General features: G+C 44.8%; 1 protein-coding gene across 3 annotated transcripts in view; it reads left to right on the top strand.

Annotated features, from left to right (window-relative positions):
• Window positions 1-1,443: 1,443 nt before the first annotated feature.
• The window catches only part of RFWD3 (ring finger and WD repeat domain 3), a 32,702-nt gene continuing 10,492 nt past the window's right edge, over window positions 1,444-23,653 (top strand). The window contains exons 1-9 of one of the 3 annotated variants that reach the window (XM_031949994.1): window positions 1,444-1,571; window positions 4,225-4,645; window positions 10,086-10,252; window positions 11,209-11,303; window positions 11,388-11,588; window positions 13,186-13,277; window positions 16,139-16,253; window positions 18,035-18,260; window positions 23,482-23,632. In XM_031949994.1, coding sequence (XP_031805854.1) covers window positions 4,227-4,645; window positions 10,086-10,252; window positions 11,209-11,303; window positions 11,388-11,588; window positions 13,186-13,277; window positions 16,139-16,253; window positions 18,035-18,260; window positions 23,482-23,632 — 1,466 coding nt within the window. In that variant the 5' untranslated portion in view covers window positions 1,444-1,571; window positions 4,225-4,226. Of the gene's footprint in view, window positions 1,572-1,605; window positions 1,978-4,224; window positions 4,646-10,046; window positions 10,253-11,208; window positions 11,304-11,387; window positions 11,589-13,185; window positions 13,278-16,138; window positions 16,254-18,034; window positions 18,261-23,481; window positions 23,633-23,653 lie in introns of those variants that run through there. The other 2 variants (XM_031949992.1, XM_031949993.1) reach the window with 2 other exon arrangements.

Genomic DNA, 23,653 nt, shown 5'->3' with positions numbered 1-23,653 from the left:
CATCTTTGTTTTTCTTCCCAGGTTATTTTTACCTTCTGAATCCGATTTTTCTTGTGCAACAAGAGAATTGTACAGATCTGCACGCATATATTGTATCTAAGATATACTTTAACATATTTAACATGTATGAGACCGCCTGCCATCTAGGGAAGGGGGTGGAGTCAGGGAAGGGAGAAGTTGGAACAGAAGTTTTTGCAAGGGTCGATGTCGGAAAATTACCCAGACATATGTTCTGTCAATAAAAAGCTATCATAAAAAATAAAATAATTTATTAACAATTATATCGTTGAGTATACTGTTTTTAGATGGCTAAATAGCCTGGGACCCTGGCCAAGTCACTTAGCCTCTGTTTGCCTCAATTTTATTATGAAATGGGGTTGCTGTTGTCAGTGCTTGCCATACAGTGGGCGCTCTATAAATGTCAGCGGGCTCCTTGGTGCTCCTTTACTCATTCTGCATCACCCAAGTCTCTCTCTATGAATTTTTCATAGGATGGAAAGAAGGGACAAAGAGAAGAAACGAGCAATTAATAAGCACCTGCTGTGTACCCTGTGCTAAGTAAGCCCTTTATAAATATCCCCTCCCTCGGTCTTACAACAACCCTGACAGGCAGAGGCTGTTTTCGGCCTCATTTGACGGAGGAGGAAACTGAGGCAGGCAGTGGTTTTTTTTTTTTTTTTTTTTTTTTTTTTTTTGTTCTATTTTCAATAAGGGCTGAAATATCTCTGTACATATGAGCAGGTACACAGATGCATCTATGCGTGTGCGTCGCTCTATGTCCGCATACGCACAGCCTGCACACGGAGTGAAACTGAATAAGGAGACTGCTAGGTCAAAGGGCAATTTCCTGCTCTCGGGCATGAATGCAAATTCGGGGGGTGGGGGCGGGGACTCGCCCAGGGTCGCACGGAGGTGCAACTTGAACTCAGGGCCCACTTAGCTGCCCCTAAATTGCTTTTTTAATGGACGCGAGGGCCTCAGGTCGCAGATAAGACCAGTCCTGCGGGTTCGGCCAATGACCCGGCCTATTTGTGACAAGGTTAGGTTTTTCTTTGGGGGAGGGGAAGCTGGGCTGGGTGGCCCACCAAGCCTTTGGCGGTTTCAAGGCTCCCCAGGGCCCAGGCGCCGCAAAATTAACCTTCTCCCAGAGACACCACTTTTTCCCGCCCAGGAGTTCAAACGAAACGGCGGTGGGCCGAGTCCATTTCCGCGCAAGCTTTTAGGGGGCGGGCCGTACGGTTTGGGCCTCCAAACGGAGCAAAGTCTCCGAGCCTCTCTCCTCCCTGCCGGCCCGGTCTGTGGAGAGCCGCCAGAAGAGCCAATCAGAACGCCATCGTGCCCGACTCCTCCGACCAATGGGAGAAGGCGAGACGGGATTGGCTGGAGGCTGGAGACCATTGTCCAATGGAAGCCGGCGGCGGCGGCGGCCGTGATGGGGGTTGTGGCGGCGGCGGCGGCGGCGGCGGCGCGGTAGCGGTGTCTCCGGGAGGCCCAGGCCTGAGCTGGATCCCTAGGCCTCCGGGAGAAGGGGCGTCGCGCGCGGCCCCGGCCCGGGACCCCAACGGCGACAGGTGACGGACGGGGCGGAGCGGGAGGTTCGGGGGCAGAAGGGGCCGCGCGCCCGGGGCCCGGCAATGGCCGCGCTAGGCCTCAGTTTCCACGTGTGTCAGCTGAGGCCGCAGGTCCGGGCCGAGGCCCCGGGGGTGCAGGGCGGCCTCGCCCGCAAGGCGGCGCCGGAAGCCGGGGCCTCCGGGAGAGAAACCTGGGGCAGAGCCGGCCCAGCCCGAGCACTCCCTGAGCGTCCCCCGCGGGCCAGGCACCGGGCCTAGCAAGCTGCGGAGGAAGGCGGTGGGGGGGGAAGGAAGTGGGCGGTTTTTCAGCCGGGGCTCCCACCCAAGTAAGCGTGCAGAGAGAGGCGGCAGCGAGGAGAGGAGACGGGTGTTTTAAAACACCTGCCGCGTGCCAGGCCCTTGCTGGGTGAGTGACCTGAGAAAGCGTAAAAAGCAAAGGGAATGTGCATGTATTAAGCACCTACTGGGTGCCAGATACCGAGAAGTGCCGGCATCCGCGAAGGACAAGGAGGAAAGGGAATGTGCATTCATTAAGTGCCTTCTGTGTACCCGGCCTCCTAAGGGTCTGTGTGTTCCAGAGACCCCCCCCCCCCCAAACCCCAAATGTCAAACACCTCTGGTCTCCGAGAGCTTGGAGACTAATGGAGGAGACTGCCTGGGTACAGCTGCGCCCAAACCACTCCCGGAAATGGCTGGAGAGGCTCAAATGAGGTCATTTATGTGAAGCACTTTGCAAACCTTGAAACATCACATAAACGTTCCATGCTGGTTCCATGATGACAGGGAAGAGAGGAAATTGGGAGCGTGCAGCCTGGGGGAAGAGGACAAAGAGTGGGCTTGGGAGGAATAAGGGCAAGGGAAAGGTGGGGGAGAGGAAATTTGTAATGAGAAAGAAGAGTTTGGATCCTGGTCATAGATTTAACACAACTATGGGTCATTAAGGTATGGAGTGGAGGCTTTCTCCCACCGGAGTTAAAATTGAACACTTGGGAATCCAGGGTATCCGAGATGTCTCTCTGCATGCGGGAGAACTCGGATGAAGGGCAGTCTGGAGAGAAACTGAATCAAGGAGTGGATCCCTTGAGAAAGTAGGGAGAGTTGCCAGCAGAGGAATAGATCCTACTCTGATGATCCGGACAGTGAGACAAGCAGAGAATAGATCTCAGAGGAAGAAGTCTGCAGGTGCCTATAATTTCATGATTGTGATTTGATGTTTTTAAAGTGAGCCAATTGTCCTTTTCAAGCTTTTGGTTTTCATAAACTGATCGTTTCTCCTTTGAAAGCTAGAGATTCTGATGTTTCTTCATGTTTAAAGCATCTTCATGAGCTTTGAGTTCTAGTTCTCTAGTCCTTTGTGACCTAAAGTTATTCACTTGAACCTCTCATATTTGAGGTCGAGGTGTCAAACTTGCAGCCTGGCTAAAGGGCCTGCAAAATTTTGAGTTTAGCCTAAACCAGATTAAAATGCAATTGGGAAATGTTTAACAGAATAAATACAAGTACATTATATAGGTTGTATTTTGAATTTGTTAATGGAGAGAGTTGTCAGTCCTATCCCCACCCCAGTTCCACTTCCCCCAGGTCTTAACACTCATGAGATCACAGGTCCAATCTCTATCCCTAACATCTCCCCTTAAGGAGTTTGGTTCTCTTTTGAACCAGTTTGGCATTTCTTTTTCTATATTCTCTTAGGCTACTACTACTAGATTTTGTGTGCATGGCGTATTGGTTCACTTTCCTTAGTTTTGTAATATTTGTGAAGACTTTTGTATTTTCTTTGAGAATTAATACTTATCTTTCCTTTTTAAGAATCTCTCTTTTGATCTGTTCCTGCTCTTAAATTTCTAATTGAATTTTCTTCCCCATGAAATCTTTAATTTTCCAGGCCTTTCCCCTTGTATTATCGCTTTCTGATTCTTTTCCTCTTTAGTGAGTACACACTCAGAGTCAGAATACAAAGCTGCTCCAGCTTCCTTAATGAGGGAATGTTACCAACTTAGGTTTCCTTAAGGAACTTGCAGAGGGACAGGACCGGCATTCCACCTGGTTTCTAGTTGGTTTTCCTTCAGGCCATTTCATGACCTGCCATCTTCTCTGGCTGGCTGAATTGAATCAATATCTGGACATTTTTGCAGAGCTGGGGGAATGTGGGGAAGGTGTTCCAGACGGAGCAGAAGTCAGCCTGATTTCCTCCCACCCTTTCTTCATGTGACTAGGCAGAATTAATGTCTGCCTTTCAGTTTGGAAAGTACTCTAGATGGAGAATCCCATCGTGGGTCCCAAGCACAATCTCTCCTGGGATGATAGCGGCTGTTGGAGGAAGATTGCTGAGAGTCCCTTAAAGATTAATCCTTACTGTCTAGTCTTTTGTGGGGCTCTCCCTTTCTCTCTCCAGCTCATCCTCTGGGTTTGCCTGTCAAAAAATGCTGCCTTTGGCAGTTGTCACCTGCCTTCCTGGGGATCAGACAGTCATTGGTTTGGAAATAAACGTAATACTGAGCCTGGCACAAGAAGGACTAAAGCAGCACCAACCTCTGCTTAAGACGGCCCTGAAAGACTAGAATTAGTTGAACCAATAGTGTGGGGTTATAGGTTTACTCTGTATGTACTTGTATCTCATCTTTAATTTTTTAAAAATATGTCCTCTTTTCAGCAATGGCTCAGGAAGCAATGGACCTTGATCTTCAGGTGATAGAAGATGGTCCTGCTGTGGAACATCAGGAGGAGGCCTCTGCTGAAGCATTTGTTGGGCAGATGGATGCCCCCCTACTCCCTGTTCCTCAAGTGCCTATCGAAGTGACTGAGGAAGTTGTGTCCTCAGGCCTGGAGAATGAGGAGACTGTGGACCTGGGAGCCGCAGCTGCAGAGAATACAGTAGGAGCCGGAGTCAATCCCATCCTCCCAGAGTCTGCCCTGAACTCAATGAACAGTTTTCTTGATCGACTCCAGCAGTTGCATGGGGTGCTGGGCCTCCTGAGGCAGCCACAGCAGCTCGCACAGACTGTGCGGACCAGGAGGAGAGCGGTTCGCCTGCAGAGGAGGGCAGGAGGGTCTCAGAGGACTGTGGACTACAGGTAAGAACAGGGCCATGCCTGCAGAGGAGGGCAGGAGGGTCTCAGGGGACCATGGACTACAGGTAAGAAGCAGGGCCGCATCCACCCAGCCTGAAAGAAACAAACCCTGGCGACAGCTGGGCAGGCTCTCAAAGCCTTTTTGGCCAAAAGAACATAGAGGTTTTTTCCAGTAAAGTAATTGTATATCCTGGCACATAATGATGGAAATCCATTTACCAGTCTATGGTCCCCAGCAGGCCCAGATTAGTTTGATTTCAGTCAAATTATATTAAATCCATTTAAAACACTGAGAGAAAGTAGCCTGGTGTTCTGGGAAGAATCAATGAAGTTAGGGTAAGTCCCAGCCCCTTTCACAAAGAACTGTATAACGTTAGTATATAGAGTGGAGGTGAGATGTCCTAGGTCAAAGTGATGCGTGTAACAGTGCTTTGAAGAAACACTTACATGATCTCTTTTACCAAGATCAGGGATCCTTATTTATGTCAGGGGCCCTCTTTGTCAGTCAGGCCAGTAAAGCCTATGGACCTCTCTTCTCAAAGTCATTTTTTTAAATGATGAAGGAAATGTTAGTGAAAATATAAATGTAATTTTTTCCCCCTAAAATTTATTCATGAACTCCAGATGAGAAACAACCAAGATGCTGTTGTTGTTCTTGTATGTTAAAAAATATTTCTCGGCTTTAAATGGAAGTCTTTATGAGTACAGATGAATTACTTTATTCAATAATCTCTCAGTAAGTGTGTCCTGTCTAGTCATCTAGGAGCCTTAAAGCTGGAGGGGAGAAAGACTTGTAGAAGAAAATTATCTAAGGTTATAAATTAGTTCTGAGTATATTCTTCAAAATGAAAATATTTCCTGCTCTTTGTCCCTAAGAATATGTTAGGAATTTGAAAATAATATTCTTTTCATAACCTTTTATCTGGACTAGTCTCAACAAGAGAGAGGGGTTCAATAAATCTTTGTTTTCCCTTTATTTTAAGTTTAAATACAAAATAGGAAAAGAAAAATTGCCATGTGGGCAGCAGAACATGAGAGGATTTAGAATATAAAGCAATAAATTTCTATTTCAAGAAAGCCAATAATAACTATTACATCTTGTGTTCAGAGCTACCCATCTTTTCTCTGTTTCCTTGTAGGTTTTCTTTTGTTCTCTGCTGTGTACTTTATACTTCATTCTTTTTTTTTTTTCTTCCTTCCTCCTCTCCCCAAAAAAAACCACATATACATATATATATATATATATACATACACGCACACAAGGATGGAGACATCTGTGATCATACATCTATATATTTTTATGCATCTGTGTGAGACCCTACTATGCTTGTTCATCCTATTTCTCTGAAGGTGGATAGCATCTTCCTTCATAAATCCAAGCCTTTCCACATTTTTCTAATTCTACCTATTCATCATTTTCTATGGCACAGCAATATTCCAACCTTAAACTGTCTAATTATTTTCAGGAGTGTAAAACAGTATTGACTAATATGACAGTTTCCTTCTCCTTTAATTAAATCTATTTTAGCTTTAACTTTTTCTGAGCTCATGATTCCTACTTCTGCTATTTTTACATAATAAATTCTACTCCTAGTATTAATTTATGTTTGTGTGTATCTCTTATTTCCTATCCCTCCTGATTTCTCTGATTTACTTGTACCCACTACCTCTCCTTCCTGTTACTTAACCCACTGCCCCCTCCAAGTATCCCTCCCTTATCCTTTTCTCCCATCTTTTCCTCTTGTCCTCTTGTTTCTGTCTGAATTTAGAAGACTTTTATAGCCTTCCAAATATATATGTTGTTCCTGCTTTATCCCATTCCCATTAATGTGCTTACCCTTCACATGGGCCTGCCCTCTGTGCTGGTTTCTGTCTTTGGGTCTTCTTGGTTGTCTCAAGAGGACCACTGTGCAGCCCCACTCTTGCTTGTTTTTACCTGCTCTACATTCTCCCTGAGGCATTATTTTATCTTGTTTGTGGAACATCTGGAAAGCTTGGAATGTTATAACCTACTCCCTTGTCTTTGAAGAATCCTCTCTATTCTATAAGACTTTCCTGCTTTATTAAGTAGTAGTACTTTTGTGTAAGATTCTTACCATAAAATCCTGCCCTGATTTCTTACTGAGTTGTGGAGGTAGCCATGGCTTTGTGGCTGCAGAGCACAGGCCCTGAAAGCTCTGGGTCAGCTTCAGGCATGATCCCAGCCTCAGACCCCACCTGTTTTCCAAGGACCAGAATAACTAAGTGTAGGTGTTCACCATCAGGCTGGCCTCTTGATAATGGGTTTTATTGGCCTCCCTTGAATGAAATTAGGGAACTGCCTACTTCTGGGCCACTGACAGGGCAGTGTCTGAGCAGAGTGCTCTGAATAAGCACAACAAACTGTGCTCTAAATGGCAAGCCTTTGGCCAGCCCCGAGGACAAATGAGCACAAGCCTTCTTAGCCTTCTCCCCTATGTATAACTGGAAGCCACATGCCAGCCCAGGGAAGGAGCAACCATAGGCTCTTCTGGAAGAGCTCCTCCTTGGCAGAGTCAAGGCTGTCTGTATGTCCAAGAGCCCCGTCGTGGCAGAGTATGGCTCTGTGATGGGAGCCATCTGTGGCTCAGCCCAGGAGAGAAGGCCAAAGTCCCCCGACCAGGCCCATCGCAGCAGAGCAGGCAGGAGAGGCTTTCTAGGAGGAACTCGGGAAGAGTTCAAATGAACTCCAGGGTCATAGGAAGAGCAGGGTGGAAACGGTGTTAGAAAAAATGGTTCAGGAGAAAGACGTGAATGAGACCAAAGTTCTCCCTCCCATATATTGACAACTTACTCTTTTAAATGAAGCATTGACTACAACTATAGTCAGAGGATGCTATTCCAGACACCTGATGTTCTGGGGGAGCATCTCCAAGCAGCTCCCCTGTATGCCTCATCCCTCAGAGCCCCCTAGGACTGCTTGGTTTGCCAGTTTGACCTGCCCCCTGTTGATACCCAGCTGTCTGTTCTGCACATAGTTATGGGTCAGGCTAATGTTAGATTTTATTTGACTGCAGCACCAAATTCTTTGTGTAAACTCAGTCTTCATAATTTTATTGCCTGTGTAACATATTTGTCTGTCCCCAATTTTAAAAACTGAGAGATGCATTGGGAGATAGTGAATGTGTTTAAAATTTTTACAGATGAAAAGCTCTATTTAATGTGTGTCTGTCTGTCTATATCCTTCTACAAATGGAATTTCTCTTCTAGTTCTTGAATGGATAATAGAAACAAATACTGAATTCTTCTTTAGGCTCATCTTTAGTTCACCTATTTAATGAGATGCTTAGAAATGCCTAGTTTTCCATTAAAAGCAGACAAGCCATTAGAAAATACAATTTTTTTTAAGGAAGATGGCCTAAACTGTACCAGATCTAAAACGTAGTATAAAGTGACAGTCATCAAAACTATTTGGTACTGGCTAAGAACTAGAAGATGCAGTAGCCAATGACTATAGTAATCTGTTCTTTGATAAACCCAAAGACTCTAGCTTCCAGAATAAAAACTCACTGGGAAAACTGAAAAATAGTATGGCAGAAACTAGGTATAGAACAATATCTCACATCCTTACCAAGATAAGCTCAAAATGATTTAGATATAAGCAAAGTAGGAGAGCAAGGAATAGTTTATCTGTCAGGTCTATGGAGAAGGTAAGAATTTATGACCAAATAAGAGATAGAGAACATTATGAAATGCAAAATGATTACATTAAATTAAGAAGGTTTTGCACAAACAAAAGCAAAGCAACCAAGTTTAGAAGAGAAGCTTCTAAAGCTGGGAAACAATTTTCATAGCCAGTGGTTCTAATAAAAGTCTTATTTCTCAAATCTATGGAGAACTAAGTCAAATTGATAAGAATACAAGCTGTCCCCTAACTGATAAATTGTCGAAAGGAACTGAACAATTTTCAACAATTAACAATTTTCAGATGAAGAAATTAACCCTATACATAAATATATATTAATTAGAGAAATGCACATTAAAATAACTCTGTAGCAGTATCTATGAGATTGGCTAATGTGACAGAGAAGGAAAGTGATAAATATTGGAGAAGTTATGGGAAATTTGGAATACTAATCCATTGTTAGTGGAGTTGTAAACCAACAATTCTGGAGAGCAATTTAAAATTATGCCCAAAGGGTTATAAATCTGAGTATACGCTTTGATACGGCAATAATACTACCTGGCCTATATCCTAAAGAGAGCATAAAAAAGGAAAAAGGACAACACACATGTACAGAAATATTTATAGCAGCTTTTTTTGTCGTGGCAAAAATTGGAAATTATAGAGATGCCCATCACTTGGGGAATGACTGAAAAGATTTTGATATATGAGTTTGATAGAATATTATTGTTCTATAAGAAAAGAAGACAGATTTCAGAAAAAACCTGGAAAGACTCATATGGTCTAATGCTGAGGAAAGTGAACAGAACCAGAGAATTGTAATAGCAACATTGTACAATGATCAACTATGGTAGACTTAACTCTTCTCAGCAATACAATAATCCAAGGCAGTTCCAAAAAGCCCGTCCATTTCATGATGGAAAATGCTTTCCACATCCACAGAATGATGTAGTGTGAATGCAGATTTAGGTATATGATTTTGACTTTTTTTTTTTTTAATTGTTTTTTCTTATGATTTTTCCCTTTTCTGAATCTTCTTTCGTAACATGACTAATGTGGAAACATGTTTAACATAATTGTACATGTACAGTCTATATCAGATTGCTCTCTGGGGGAAGGAAGAGAAAGGAAAGAGGGAGAAAATTTTGAAATTCAAAATTGTACAAAAATGAATTCAACATCTTTACATATATTTGGGAAAAAATAAAATAATACTAAATCGGAGGGAAGGAAATCTTATTTCTCGATTGCAAAGCGTCTCAACAGTTCATCTGGGGACTTTGAAATTCAATTCAACAACATATAGGCAGCTATTAAAGCTAAAAATAGGAAGCTTTTTAATAATAACACTTTTTAAGATATATCCTAGATAGTTATTAGGGGGCTTAATGCACTTAGGGGGGAAAATGTATAAAATTGAAGTAGAACTTGGGCCTGACTGACAGGAGCCTTCCTGCTTACAGCCTGCACAGTTTTAGCCTAATCTGCTGGAGTAGCCAACCTTTGTCTTCTCCCTGCCCTTCCCCCATGCCAAGATGCATTGTGGGTATATGGCCAGAGAGCTCAGAAACAAGCTAATCTACCAGTGAGCCTGAGTGCCCCACCCAGTCATTCTGCAGACCTGGCTCAGTCCATTTGTGTCCCCTTTTCTGCTCTGCGAAGGCTATAGTAACCCTTCCCTTGACCAGTGGCAGTGTCAAGGCCTCACCTGAGCATCCACGCTCTTATCTAGGCGCTGTCGTGTGGTTATTTTCTGTATAGATCAAGGGCACCACTGGACACGTACTTTCGGGTTAACAGGACACAGTCACTGCAGGCAGCCCACCTGCCCAACCGTAATGATGATGATCCCGGCTCTGAGGACATCCATGTGTCGAGTGTCTCTGATACAGAAAGTAATAGTTCCAGTGAGAATGAGGAGGTGGTGGATGTCCAGAACGGGAACCCAATCGCGGCTGGGCTTGGAGGTAGGCACTCTCCAGGTCTGGGAGTGGGTGGGCAATGTCTCTGCAATGACCACAAATGGCCACCAGCTCGGCAGGTTCCTGCTTATGCTTAGGTCTCAACTGAGGTTTTCCTTCATACTTCCATGAAAGCTTTCTATGTTAGACATTATCAAAGTACACATTTAATTTGATCTCAGTTATGTAGTATTTATATCACATTGACATGATGGAGGTCTGATGTACCTTCTGATGTCATGCTTTAGAGAGCTAAGTATGGATATGCTCATTCTCCCATCTTATTCATTCATGTCTTTTCTGGGCTTCTGATTTATTTGTGTCAAAAGGCAAAGGGCAAAGTGTTGTAATTGGGGGATCCTAAGTGCATGTCCTTTTCTCAATCAACAGCTTTTTTTAAAAATTTTATTTTTTATTAACCAACAGCTTTTATTCAGCACCTATTCTGAGCTTAATGTAAACACAAAGAATGAAGCAGTCCCTATCTCATAGGGAAGTCAAACAAATGGATAAATGCATGTAGATACACAAACATAAAGAGAATCAACAAGTTTAGTACTGGGTGGTGTCAGAAGAGGTTCAGGCTTTCTATCTTACAAGAAGGAGGAGTTTTAAGGTAGAGTTGGAGAAGGAAAAAGCATGAGAACATCCCAGCATGGAGAAGGAGGGGCTGCCTAGCTTGGCTGGGCCGGCTTGGGAAGGGTCTTAAAAGACAGGAGGGGAGCCACAGAGGTGTGGTGGGCCAAAGAGTCATGGAGTCGGTCCAACATTGAGGGCTGTGGCAGCTGGAGCAGGGCAGGGGGGCCGTACTCTAGGTAAGAGATTGGGAAACCCTGAGCTAAGGCAGGGAAGAGATGGTGGGATGCACAGGATGTTAGGGAGGGAGAAACAGCCCGCTGGGGACTCTTGGCCAGAGCAGTCTCGGCCCTCAGTCAGCGCATCCTTCCCATGCCCGCCTGCAGTTTCTGGAGAGGTTCCTGGAGAGGCTCCTCCGCAGGACCCTTCGGCCCAGCCCCAAGCCGCTCCTGCTGCTGCTGCAGAGGCTCCCCTCCCGCAGGTAAGAGTTCTGCTCGGGCTTGTGGAAGAGCCAGTGGGGCCAGTGCTGACCACCTGACCTCACCACACCCATGCTTCCCTTCAGGAGTCTCCGCTGAAGCCTGAACCATCTCCTCCGGCTGCCAAGGGCCCCTCTGAGGAGGAGGAAGGGGACACTTGCGCCATCTGCTTTGAACAGTGGACCAGTGCTGGGGACCACCGGCTGTCTGCACTGCGATGTGGGCATCTCTTTGGGTACAAGTGCATCTCCAAATGGCTCAGAGGACAGGCTGGGAAATGTCCCCAGGTGCGTACCCTTGGAATACTTTAGGGGAAGCAGGGTCAGGGTGCCCAGTGGGCACCGAGGAAAGTTCCAGCCATCCTCTCTACTGCGGGGAGCAAGTCTCACCTGGCTCAGCCTGCTCCTCTGAGCATTGGCCTTGGGTCGCACTCCCTGTGGAAGCTGCCTCAGACTTTTCTTGGAGGTGATCGTGCCCCTGGGTGGCAGGCAGTAATCTGTTGTGATTCTGGGCTCCCAGGAAGGAAGAGGCCTTTCCTCCACAGCCCGCGGCCTCGGTCTCCCCCTTTGCTGGGTTCAGCGCTCATCTGTCCTAAAAGAGCCCGTCCTGGCCGCCTCCACAGCTTCTCCCCTTCAATCCCGCCTCAGTCCCGGCTTCATTGCTCTGGGGATCTCAGGGACACCCCCGGCTCCTGGATTGAGCTGCAGCTTTGGCCACCGTACAGAACATCTCCCCCACTTCCACTTCCTACGCTGCTCTACCGCCTCTTCAGCCTTCTTTGTCAGGGCACACTGGGACCTCCTCCTCTCCCCCTCTTCACCATTTTGCGCCATCTCATGGGTTTGACCATGAAAGTGTTTATGTCCGGTCTTACTATTTTTTCCTAAACTCCCAGCCCCCATGGCCAGCTGTCTGCTGACCTCCGCCTGGGTGTCCCATTAATTCATCAACCTTGTTGTATGCAGAGCTAAGCCAGCCTCTCAGCTCATGCTGCCTCCTCATCTTCCTTTCGGGCCAGAGGGAGGCCTCCCTCGGGGGCAGAGCCATCCTGAGCCCTTCTCTCTCCCTGGTTTTGAGCAGGCACAAAAAATGTTTGTCAAATGAGTTGGATGTTTTTGTATCAGCATAGACAAGAGATTCTTGTGCCTGGCCCCCTCTGGCCTGTGGACTCTTCTTCCTATATTGTCAGGAAATGTAAAAGCACAGGATTACAAAGGAGACCAGTTATATTGAAATAGTTATCAGAATGCTTTTGAAAGACCCTATAGATAGTTTTCTTTCACAAATACCGGTCCCCATCTTGGCCCAAGAAAGACCTTGGGCTCATGGAAGCCAGGTTCTGCCAAGCTGCAGAAGGTGTTGGTGCCATTTCATTTAGGTGCCAGATATCTCACCTCAGTAAGACCAGCTAGCCTCACTCAGGGCAGCTCCTGCCCTCCATTGCCTCAGAAGAGTCAGAGCTCGGGATTCAGACAAGCCTGGAGAGATGTAGGCGCTGGGCCTGGGCTGCATGGTTTCTGTCATGCCCGGCATAGAATGTCTATGGAAGGCCTTGGGGTCAGGGGCCACCTCTGTCCTCAGGATGTGATCCCGGCCAGGACAGCTCCTCTGCAAAGGGCAGCCGCTCCAACGCCTTCCCTTCCTAAGTCCGAGTCCCTGGGGTACTTTGGGTAGCTATGGCACAGCCAGGGGGTAAGAGGTGGACAGTGGGTAATGGCAGCACTGATGCCCTGCGGCACCATGTATATGCTGAAGGAGGGGCTACCTTGCCTTTGGATGATGGAGAGCCGCCATGGCTTCTGAAGTGTCGTGCCTGTGGTCTGGGTGTGAATCAGGAAGGGGTTCTCCTGTCACAACACTGTTGCTTTTCGTTCCTCTCTTTAGTGCAACAAGAAAGCCAAACGTGCAGACATTGTGGTTCTCTATGCCCGAACCCTAAAAGCCTTGGACACCAGTGAGCAGGAGCGCATGAAAAGGTAAGAGAGCGCATGGATGATTCTCTGCAGGCATTTCTTAGGAAACAAGTTGGCATTGAGGATAGCACTCTGAATTTGGGGGTCAGGAAGGCCCGAGTTCAAATTCTCCCTCAGCAAAGTCACTCTCAAAGTCTCAGTCCTAACACCGATGCAGCCTTTGTGGCCTTGCTGTTGTTACTGCTGACTTCTAAAAATAAGTTCCCTTGGGTTCAGTGATCACCTCTTACACAGCATTACATCTGGCCCTCCTTTGCAGGGCCCCAGTACCTGCTCTCCATCAGAATGTCCTGGGAAGTCTTCCTATTTCTCCCTGACCCCATCCTTCCTTTCTGCCTATGTCCAGGCCATCAACATCCTCTGCTCACCCAGTTTCACCGCCACAGACTTGGGCTTTCCTCTACCTTCTCCCCTTCCCCTCCTGTTACACCCATTGTCAAGTCTAGACAATTGAGAGGTACCCTGCATCCCTTGCCACTCTCCCCTTCTCCCCCCTCTCCATAACCATCCCACACCACTCCCCCCTTTCTCCTCCCCCATAGCCATCCCTCTTATTCCATCCTCTCTCACCTCTTGCCAGGAGACATCGGCCTCTCCATTGTTCTCCCCATTTCCAGTCTCTTCTCCAGTGTCTGGCACATGCGTAGGAGCTACTGCATAAATGTTGGCTGTTAATATCTTTCTCATATCTGCCAAATTGATATTCCCAAAATACTGTCTGAACACCCTCTGACTCGGGCATCTTGGGCATCTTGCATAGTTCTGTGTTGCCTTTAGGGTAAATGCAAGCAAGAGTTGTAGAGTTGGACAATTGGAAAGGAAGGCTGTGGTCATCCAGCTTTGCTTGAAAGGTTTCCCAGAACTTATGAAGGTCCCTTTTCCACTGTTGCCCAGTGGAAGAGAAGATTATTTCCCTTTTGATGGGGTTTTATGGAGCAACTTTAATCTGGCCTTGAAAGTTCCCTGCAGTCTCCCTCCCTTCTCCCCTCTTTCCAGGCTGAGTTTACACCTAGTCGGCCCTCTCTGTTCCCTCTCTGGATACAGTGTCCCATCTCCTGCTCCCTGCCCTTACCCGGCCCCCTGCCCCTTGTCTGGAGTGTTAGAACCTTCTCAGGCCCCTGTGTGCCTGCTGTCTTCCCCCAGGAGAGTGGGAGCTCTGTGCGAACAGGATTTTTTTTTTTTTTTTTTTGGTTCTTTACCCTAGCCCAAAAGAGGAATTGTGTTAAATCCTGCTCCCTGATATCTTGGTCTCCATAAGCTCAAGGTGTGTGTGTGTGTGTGTGTGTGTGTGTGTGTGTGTGTGTGTGTGTGTGTGTGTGTGTGTGTCAGTCCCCAGACATTCCCAGGTCGGGGATTACTGATCCAGTTCGACAAACATGCCTCCGGGGTTGTGCTATGCATAGGTGGAGAGAGTGCAAAGACAGAAAGGCTGTGGGCCCCTTGATGGGCTTACACTCTAGTGGGGGATACTACCTATACACATATCAATATGCTCCCCTCAGCAGTCCCCTGGAAATGGAGTTGTCTCCTAGCAGCTGCCTTGTCCTCCTCAGCTGGCCATGCTTTGGATGGAGAGCAGGGTTGGGTGGAACAGTTCGGGTAGCAACTTCCCCATTGCTCTTCCATTTGAATCTAGCTCTCCTCTTAGAACTGTTCTGTTGTGCTCCTGAGCATTTGGTTTGCAGAATGAGCTGTTAGGGATGCTAAAAGACTGTGAAAGGGCACAAATCCTCCAAAAGAAGTACAGAGAGCAGCCTCTTGGAAGGCAGATTTTCTGGTGTATTTGCTTCCCCTTGGCAGAATGGTAGGGGGATCTCGGTGTAGAATTCAAATTTATTTGCCGTATTAGTAATTTGTTCAATTCTTTTTCTTTGTATTGACGGTTCTAGAAGAGATGGCACATATGCCATTGTATCAGTAAGCATTGGTTGGGCTCTTTCTGTGTTCTATGCTACTGATACAAGTACAAAGAACGAGACGTTCCCTCCTTTGGGGGAACTTCTATTCTAATGGGAAAACTTATGTTTGGAAATATTCACAGAATAATAATAAAACAAATACAAAATGAGTTGGTGTGGTTGAGTTAGGGAGATCACTAGCAACGCAGGGTCAGGAAAAACTTTACTGCAAAGATGGTTCTAGAGCAGCATCTGATAGGGAGAGGGGGCACATTCCTGGTGGGGAACACCCCCTGAAAAGGCACTGAGACAGAGGAGATGTAGGGTTATGTTTTTTAGAGATCCAAAGTATCTTTGGAGAGAGCAGATTCAGAGGAAGGAGGTGATTGGGATCCGGTGTGCAAAGGGTTAAGAGTGAAAGAGGGGAGAGGAACTGCTTTGGTGGCTTTGCCTGAGAGCTTGGCTGAGAGTGAGCAAAGATGCAGGGCAGTTATTAAGAGCATGGAAGGATATACTGAAGATTTTTTTAAGGATCAGAGAGATGTGTGCCTATTTGAAGCCAGTGGGGAAGGAATCGGTCAATAGGAAGAATTTGGATATTGTTGGGGGGAGAGTGACTAAAGATGACTGGTATAAAACCAAACGTTTAGAAATAATTGTGACAGGGACAGCTAAATGGTGCAGTGGGTAGAGCACCAGCCCTGAAGTCAGGAGGACCTGAGTTCAAATCTGGCCCCAGACACTTAACACTTTCTGACTGTGTGACCTTGGGCAAGTCACTTAACTCCAGTTGCTTCAACAAAGAAAGAAAAGGAAAGGAAAAAGTTATGATAGTCCAGAGAAGAAAATCCTGTTATGCAGCAACATCATGAGCATGTGAGACATGTGCAAATGTACTGTGATGGGGGAGTTCATGTGTTAAAGGGATGCCTCCTTAATGGCCACTTGTGGGCTTCTCTCTTACAGTTCCTTACTAAAGGAGCAGATGCTAAGGAAGGAGGCTGAGTTAGAATCAGCCCAATGCCGGCTTCAGCTGCAGGTCCTTTCTGATGAATGTAACAAGCTCCGAAATCACGTCCAGGTATGTGTCTTAACTTTTCAATTCTCAGCATTTCCTGAATAATAAGAAACGGAATCTGGAGCTAGTCTTCAGCTCAACAAGCATTTATTAAGAGCCAGAAACTGTCTAGACCCCAAAACCAGTTCCTGTCCTCGAGAGTTTGCAGTCTACCAAGGGAAGACGAGTACATAGAGTAAACAAATACAGAATGCAAATTGGAACCAATCAATTAACAGCATTTATTAAGCACTTACTATGTGCCAGACCTTGGCATATCAGCAACTAGGGAGATCAGGAAAAGCCTCTTGAAGAGGAAAGTCAGACTTTCCAAAAAGTGGAGGAACAATACTTTAGGTGTGTCCAGGGCACAGTCTGCAAGGGCAAGGAGCTGGGACTTGGAACATCCGGAAGAGAACAGCAAGAAAGCCAAGTTAGCCGAGTGTGAGGGGCATTTGTTCAGGGCTGGCCCCTTCATGGAGTCTGGCTTTCATGGAAGACAAGGCTTTCAGTGACAGAAATGCGGAGCAGTTTACGGGAAACCTGAGATAGAAGCTATTTCAGCGTCATCTTCTAAGTACAACTTTACTGACTACTTTGCTAGTGCTCTCCCTTTCCAACTCTTCAATTAAACACAATACATTCATTTTGTATTTGTTCTCATTATTATTATTTGTGAAAATTTCCATACATAAGTTTCCCCATTAGATGGTGAATTTCCTGAAGGAGGATGGATGGAAACAGGGAGCAGAGCAGAAGGAAGCTGCACACGGAATAAAGAGGGAGGCCTGGTGGTATTTCCTAGGAGAGCGAGAGGAGAAGGGACAGCCAGGGTGAAGTGTGATTGATCTGGAGACAGAAGTGCTGGAGTACCTCACCGGGTCACCCGGCTTCAGAGCCTCATCCTCTTGCTCCAAAGCAGCAGGAATGAATTGGAACCAGTAGTTCCCCTTTGGCCTGAGCAGCTTAAGCTTCAGCAAGAGCTTTCTGCTCAGGTCTGGGCACTCTGGGGAAGAAGCCGCTGGGTCTTCACAGGCTTCTCGCATCTCAGGGAGTCAGGAGAGTTGTTTGTTACACTTGAAAACTTCTTTTTAGAAATAGCTAATGGAGCAGCTAGGTGGCGCAGTGAGCCCTGGCTGAAGTCAGGTGGACCTGAGTTCAAATATGGTTTGGGGTTTTTTTGCTTTCAATCCTATTTACTTTATCTTTGATTTAAATAATTTCCTCTTGTAGCTATTTGTGGAGTTTAGTCACTTGACTTTTCTTAAAAATTTTTTACTTATTCACTTCATTAATTTTTATTTTTTCCCTTATTAATTTGTGTCCGAGAATTGTGGTTGCATGCCATAAACTCTGACATTGGCTGTTATCTTCAATGTATTCCTTTATTGTCTCTATGATTTGGTCTGTATTGTATTTCCATTTAAGACCTGTCAGAGTTTAGTTAAAGATGTGAATTGGGGTGATGAAAAATCACAAAAGGGCTGTCCCCAGCTTTGGTGAGAAGGGAGCTTTGGCCTCCTTTTAGCTGGGAGGATGGGGTCAGAAGCAGGCCAGGCTTTGGGCCCTCTCACTCCCAGCAACTGTGTTGGCTTAGAAGGTGAGGATTATGGCCTTGTGGCCTCTGGGCTCACAAAGCCCATGCCTGGCCGTGCAGCCTGGCACCTGTCCTCAGGGAAACAAGGAATTAAAGTGCTGCACCTGGAGTTTGTCTCTCCCAGACTGTCCTGCATCCCCTCCCCCACCCCCCCAATTATCAGCCGGTCCGGAGGGCTCTTCATGCGTGTTTGTGCTTGGCCCCTCAGGAACTGAAGGTTCTCGTGGCTCAGCACTCATCGGGTCCAGCACAGCCGGGCAGCTCCCAGGTGGGCTTCCAGAACTGCCTGCCCTTCAGCCAGAACCAGCACAAGTACCAGTTTCAGAAGGCCTTCACAGTGTCGCAGGAAGGGCGGTGCCGCATCATGGCCTACTGTGACTCCCTGAGCTGTCTGGTGGTGTCCCAGCCCTCTCCTCAGGCCAGCTTCCTTCCTGGTAAGCAGCTGGACACCTTGGTGCCCCCAGCCACCCCCTCCATTCAGCACTCCAGGGTGCCCAGGCATCCAGCCAAGCTGGCACGTGAAGTGCTGGGCTGGAACCTTCTCCTGGCCCAGCTCACTTCTCTCAGCATTGGCCATATAGGCCCTGCCGTGCTTGGGAGGGCTCAGCCATCATTTTCACCCAGTGTGGCCACAGTCCCGAAGCTCTGGGCCATGGTTATTCTGCCATTCCCCAGGAGAGAGAGGCGTCAGTCTGTGGGCCAGGCAGTGCACTATGACACAGAGAACGCCGTGATCCCTGCTCGCAGTGCTGACCGCCCAGTGAGAAAGAGAAGTGCACGTACAAGTGTAGGCAGCAACGTGGGAAGGGGGGCCAGGGGGTTAGTACAGGCAGGGAAGGCTTCGAGACAGAAGGTCTTTATGAGGGGAGGGAAGGAACAGAGACATCTCAGTCTGGGGGGAATGGACCACCTGTGTGAAGGCAGAGATAGTGATGAGATAGTAGGGAAAAGGAGAGGGGGGCCAGCTAGTGAAGAGGTTTAGGAGCTAAACATCTTAGCCTGGTAGAAAGCCCCTGGAATTAGGTGAGGAGGGGTCACAGCTGTGCTTTGGCAGCAGCCATGGGAAGGATGGTCTGGCCTTCCAGGAGGCAAGAATCAAGGCAGGAAGGGATGAAGGCCTGAGCTAAGGGAGGAACCATGTAGCTGTGGGCATGGAGAAGAGGTTGGCTGCCAGAGATGTAAACAGCAGGGCTTGTGAGCACCTCTCAGACTGACCCATTTCATATAGATCCTTTTAGTGCAAGCTGATTTTATTGTTTATTCCTTTTGATGCTGCTCTCTTTAGCATTTCTTTGGCTTCTCATGATTTGGCAGGAACAAGGGAAATGTTAGACTCCTTTTTCATTTTGAATCTTTTAAAATAGTTCTTCTATAAATACATAGTGTTTCTTCTTGTTGAAAAGTTGGTCACTTTTATTTGGTGTTTAGGAAGGAAAGTTCTTAGCCTACCTTTAATAAAAATCACTTTGAATTTCCTGTACTTATGCTATTTCATATATTATAGCAATATGTATGATGATTTCTTTAACTTGGTTTTAGCCTTTAATGATAGTAAGGGCTTCACTTCAATGTTGGTTTTTCCATCTTTATCTCTCTTAATTCCTTCACTTTCCTCTTCCCCTTTTATTTCTCAAGCAGTTTGTGATTTAGTCAGTACAGTGCTCTGAGTTAAATACTTATATGGAGAAGTATAACTTAAATATGCTTATCTTTTTGATTGGGAAACTCGATTATTGTTGATAGAGTTCCTTGAAGTATATAGGTCTCTCTTTAAAATATAGTTGTAGTGTTTCTTTTAATTCAAAAAGCATACCATGTTTTGCTTAGTAGACAATTATGGGTTCCTGGTCCCACAGTTCTTAATTGTTCCTTGTCCCCCTTGAGTAAGGGAGTGGATGAAGGTGGAAGGAGTTCCCTGGAATGCCAGTTGTTCCTTGGCAAGTGATTTCTGTTTTTTATTATAAGAAGACAGAAATATTTTCCCCTTATCACTTTAGTATTGATAGTTAATTAGAAAGTGTCAGGAAATGCTAAATCTTGGGTTCTTTTTTGTCAGAATCCCATGAGTTCTATTTATTTGTACTTTATTGATTATATGTTCCATTTTGGGAAGTTGTATTTAATGATTACATGAAATGAAATGTTCTTATTCTTTTGCCCCCAGATTTTCTAGGATGTTAATAATTTGATTTGATTTTTTAATTTTTAATTTAATTTTTAAAATTTTAATTTAATAATAGTATTTTATTTTTCCAAATACATGCAAAGATAGTTTTCAACATTCATCTTTGCAAAACCTTATATTTAAAATTTTTCTCCCTCCCCAAGACAGCAAGCAATCTGATATAGGTTAAGCACGTGCAATCCTAAATATTACCGTATTCATCATGCTGCACAAGAAAAAATCAGATCAAAACACGGGAAAGCACAAAAAAGGAAAGGAAAAAAAACACAACCAAGCAAACAACAATAAAAAGGTGAAAATACTATGCTTTGATCCACATTCAGTCCCCCTAGTCCTCTCTCTGGATGCAGATGGCTCCATCACAAGTCTGTTGCAGTTGGCCTGAATTACTTCATTGTTGAATGGAGTCAAATCCATCACAATTGATCATCACATAATCTTGTTGCTGTGTACAATGATCTCTTGGTTCTGCTCACTTCACTTAGCATCAGTTCTTGTCTCTCCAGGCTTTTCTGCAATCAGCCTGCTTATCATTTCTTATAGAAAAATAATATTCCATAGCATTCATATATCATAACTTATTCAGGCATTCTCCAATTGATGAGCATCCACTCAGTTTCCAATTCCCTACCACCACAAAAAGGGCTGTACATGTGGATACTTTTCCCTCTTTTATGATTTCTTTGGGATACAAATCCAATAGACACTCTGCTGGATCAAAGAGTATGCTCAGATTTCATAGCCCTGTGGGTATAGTTTCAAATTACTCTCTAGAATGGTTAGATATTTCACACCTCCACCGATAGTTCATTAGTGAACCTATTTTCTTCCCCTTCTGTCATTTCTGAAAAGTGTGAGGTGGTACCTCAGAATTATTTTAATTTTCATTTCTCTAATCAGTAGAGCTTAAGAGTTTTTTTTTTTAATATGATCATAGATAACTTTGATTAGTTCTAAAAACAGCTTGTTCATATCCCTTGACAATTTATCAATTTGAGAAATGGCTCTTGTTTTTAGAAATTTGACTCAATTCCCTATATATTTGAGAAATAAGGCTTTTATCCAAGAAATTTGCTGTAAAAATATTTTTTATTCTTTGTCTACAGTACCTTTTAGCAAAATGATGTTTCCCTCATTATTTCTTTTAATTAGATCTGCTTTTTACTTTTCTTTGTCTGAAATCATGTTTGCTACTCCTACCTACTTTAACTGAAGCAAATGAGATTCTGCTCTAGCCCTTTATTTTAATTCTGTGTGTCTTTCTATTTCATGTTTGTCTTGTAAATGACATATTGTTGGATTCTGGTTTTTAATCCATTTTGCTGTTCTCTTTACTTTTATGAATGTATTCATCCCATTCATATTCATATTTGTGATTTCTAACTATATTTGTCTCCTGTTTCTTTTGTATAGCTCTCTTTATTTTCTTTCTTTGCCAATTTTGTTGAAAGTGAGATTCAAGCATTGCTGGCCATCTTCCCCCTCAATTTTCTACTTGATTCAGCGTGCCTCTTTGAAGCAAGAATATTTTCCCTGTACTGCTTCTCCCATTCCCTTTCTCCCAGTGCTTCTTGCACTCCTAACTTAGAAGGTTACAGTCGAGGGCTCTGTGAAATTATCCTCAACTTGAGTCCTTATTTCTCTTATATTCATTGTGTGGTTTCTCTATGCCACACCCCAGCCTGGGTTCCTCAGAATTGAATGGGTTTGGGCTATAGGGTGTCCTGAGGTTAAGAGCCCCACATTCCTTTGATTTAAGTTTATCATCATTACTAGTTTTGAATTAAAAGCAACAACAATATCAACCGAAATGCGGCATTAAGAATTTCCATACTTGCATCCATGTTGACAATGTAAAAGATTTTTCACTGCCAGATGAATTTGTCCATGCAAATAATAAAATCACAGAATTTATGCCCTCTGAATTAATGTTTGTACATGGCCCCTTTACTCCCTTCTACTAGCCCTAGTCAGCTCCCATTTAGGATTAATGTCAGCTTTCTTTAAAATCTCTATCCCTAACATAGGGATACAAGTATTGATAGTCGTGATTTTTTTGTTTTGATAGGCTAGATAGGTTTTGCTTCCCCATTCTTTTATTTAGAAATATATATAGTTTTTTAAAGTCACCTAAACTTCTCCCTGTATTCTCTCTCTTTTTTTCTCTCCCAGAAAGCAGTTCCATATAACAAAGTGCTTTTTTTTTCTTTGTTTTTTTTTAAGAAAAGGAAAAAGGAGTAAAATCATTATATCAAAAAAGTTTGAAAATATATATAGTGTTTCACACCACTGGACCCCACATTCCTTTGGCAATGTCTCATCTTTTTTCTTCAAAGCCATGCTTTTTCATTCTCAGTTGCCTTTGGTGGTGGTTATTTCCCTTTGTATTGCTGTAGATACTGTGTACATATTGATCCCCTGACTCTATTTCCTATGGGTTTTCCTATGCTTCTCTCGTTTTATCTCATTATCTCTTCTTATAGCATTGTAATTTTCTTTATATTCAAGTATCACAGTTTGTTCAGCCAGTCTCTAATTTATGGGCCATCTTCTTTCTAGGCCTTTACTTTATTTCACTGACCTCCTTGGGATAGATATCAAGTAGTAGAATCTCCAGCTCACAGACAGATGAACCACTTTATTTAAGTAATTCCAAATTGCTTTCCAAAATGGCTGGACTAATTCACAGCTCCATCAACAGTGCATTGGTGTGTCCCATTTTTCCTCTTCCCCTCCCAGAATATTGATTGTTCCCATCTTTAGTATTTTTGCCAGTTTTCTGGGCATGAGGTGAAAACCTTAGGGTTATTTAAGTCTGCACTTCTTTTATTACTTGTGATTTGAAGCAACCTTTTCATATGATTGTTAAAAGTGTGCAGGTCTTCCCAGAACTATATGAACATAATTATAGAAACACTTTTCACACAAATAAAATCAAATCTAAACAATTGGGAAAATATTAGTTGCTCACAGATAGACTAAGCCAATATAATAAAAATGACAATTTTATCTAAATTCATTTCTTCAATGATGTGCCATCGATCTATCAAAAAATTATAGAGCTAGAAAAAATTTTAAAAATTCTTCTGAAGGTTGTACAAGTGGCAGCGATATTGTTTGATGCAGAACTCCAAATGACACGAAGTTTGCCACCATCTGCCTCCAGAGAAAGAACTGAGGTGGCTTGAATGCAGACAAGCACACAATTTTTCACTCTTTCATTTTTTCCTTTTATCCAAGCTTTCCTGTACGAGATGAATTGCACATGATTAATCTGTGTCTAATTGCTCACCCCCCTATTTGGGGGTGGCCCTCTGCAGTCTGTACTGCCGCCTCTCACTCCCCCCACTTATGGTATCGCCTGGATTCTCTCCTCCCACATGGGCAATGCAAGGGCCGATTAGGGAGGTGAGTGGCGGGGGAGGAGTGCTGCTCAGCCCCAGGCTTGCCCACCCTCTTGTCCTGGGCAGGTTTTGGTGTGAAGATGATCAGTATGGCAGACATGAAGAGCAGTCAGTACGTCCCGATGCACAGCCGAGAAATCCGTGGCCTGGCCTTCAGCAGCAGGCAGAATAGCTGGCTCTTGTCAGCCGCACTGGACAACACGCTCAAGCTGACGAGGTGCGCCCGCCCCTGGGACCC

The sequence above is a fragment of the Sarcophilus harrisii genome, chromosome 2, assembly GCF_902635505.1.
Source record: "Sarcophilus harrisii chromosome 2, mSarHar1.11, whole genome shotgun sequence".
In the NCBI taxonomy this organism is placed as follows: Eukaryota; Metazoa; Chordata; class Mammalia; order Dasyuromorphia; family Dasyuridae; genus Sarcophilus; species Sarcophilus harrisii.
This window is presented reverse-complemented; position numbering and strand designations above follow the sequence as displayed.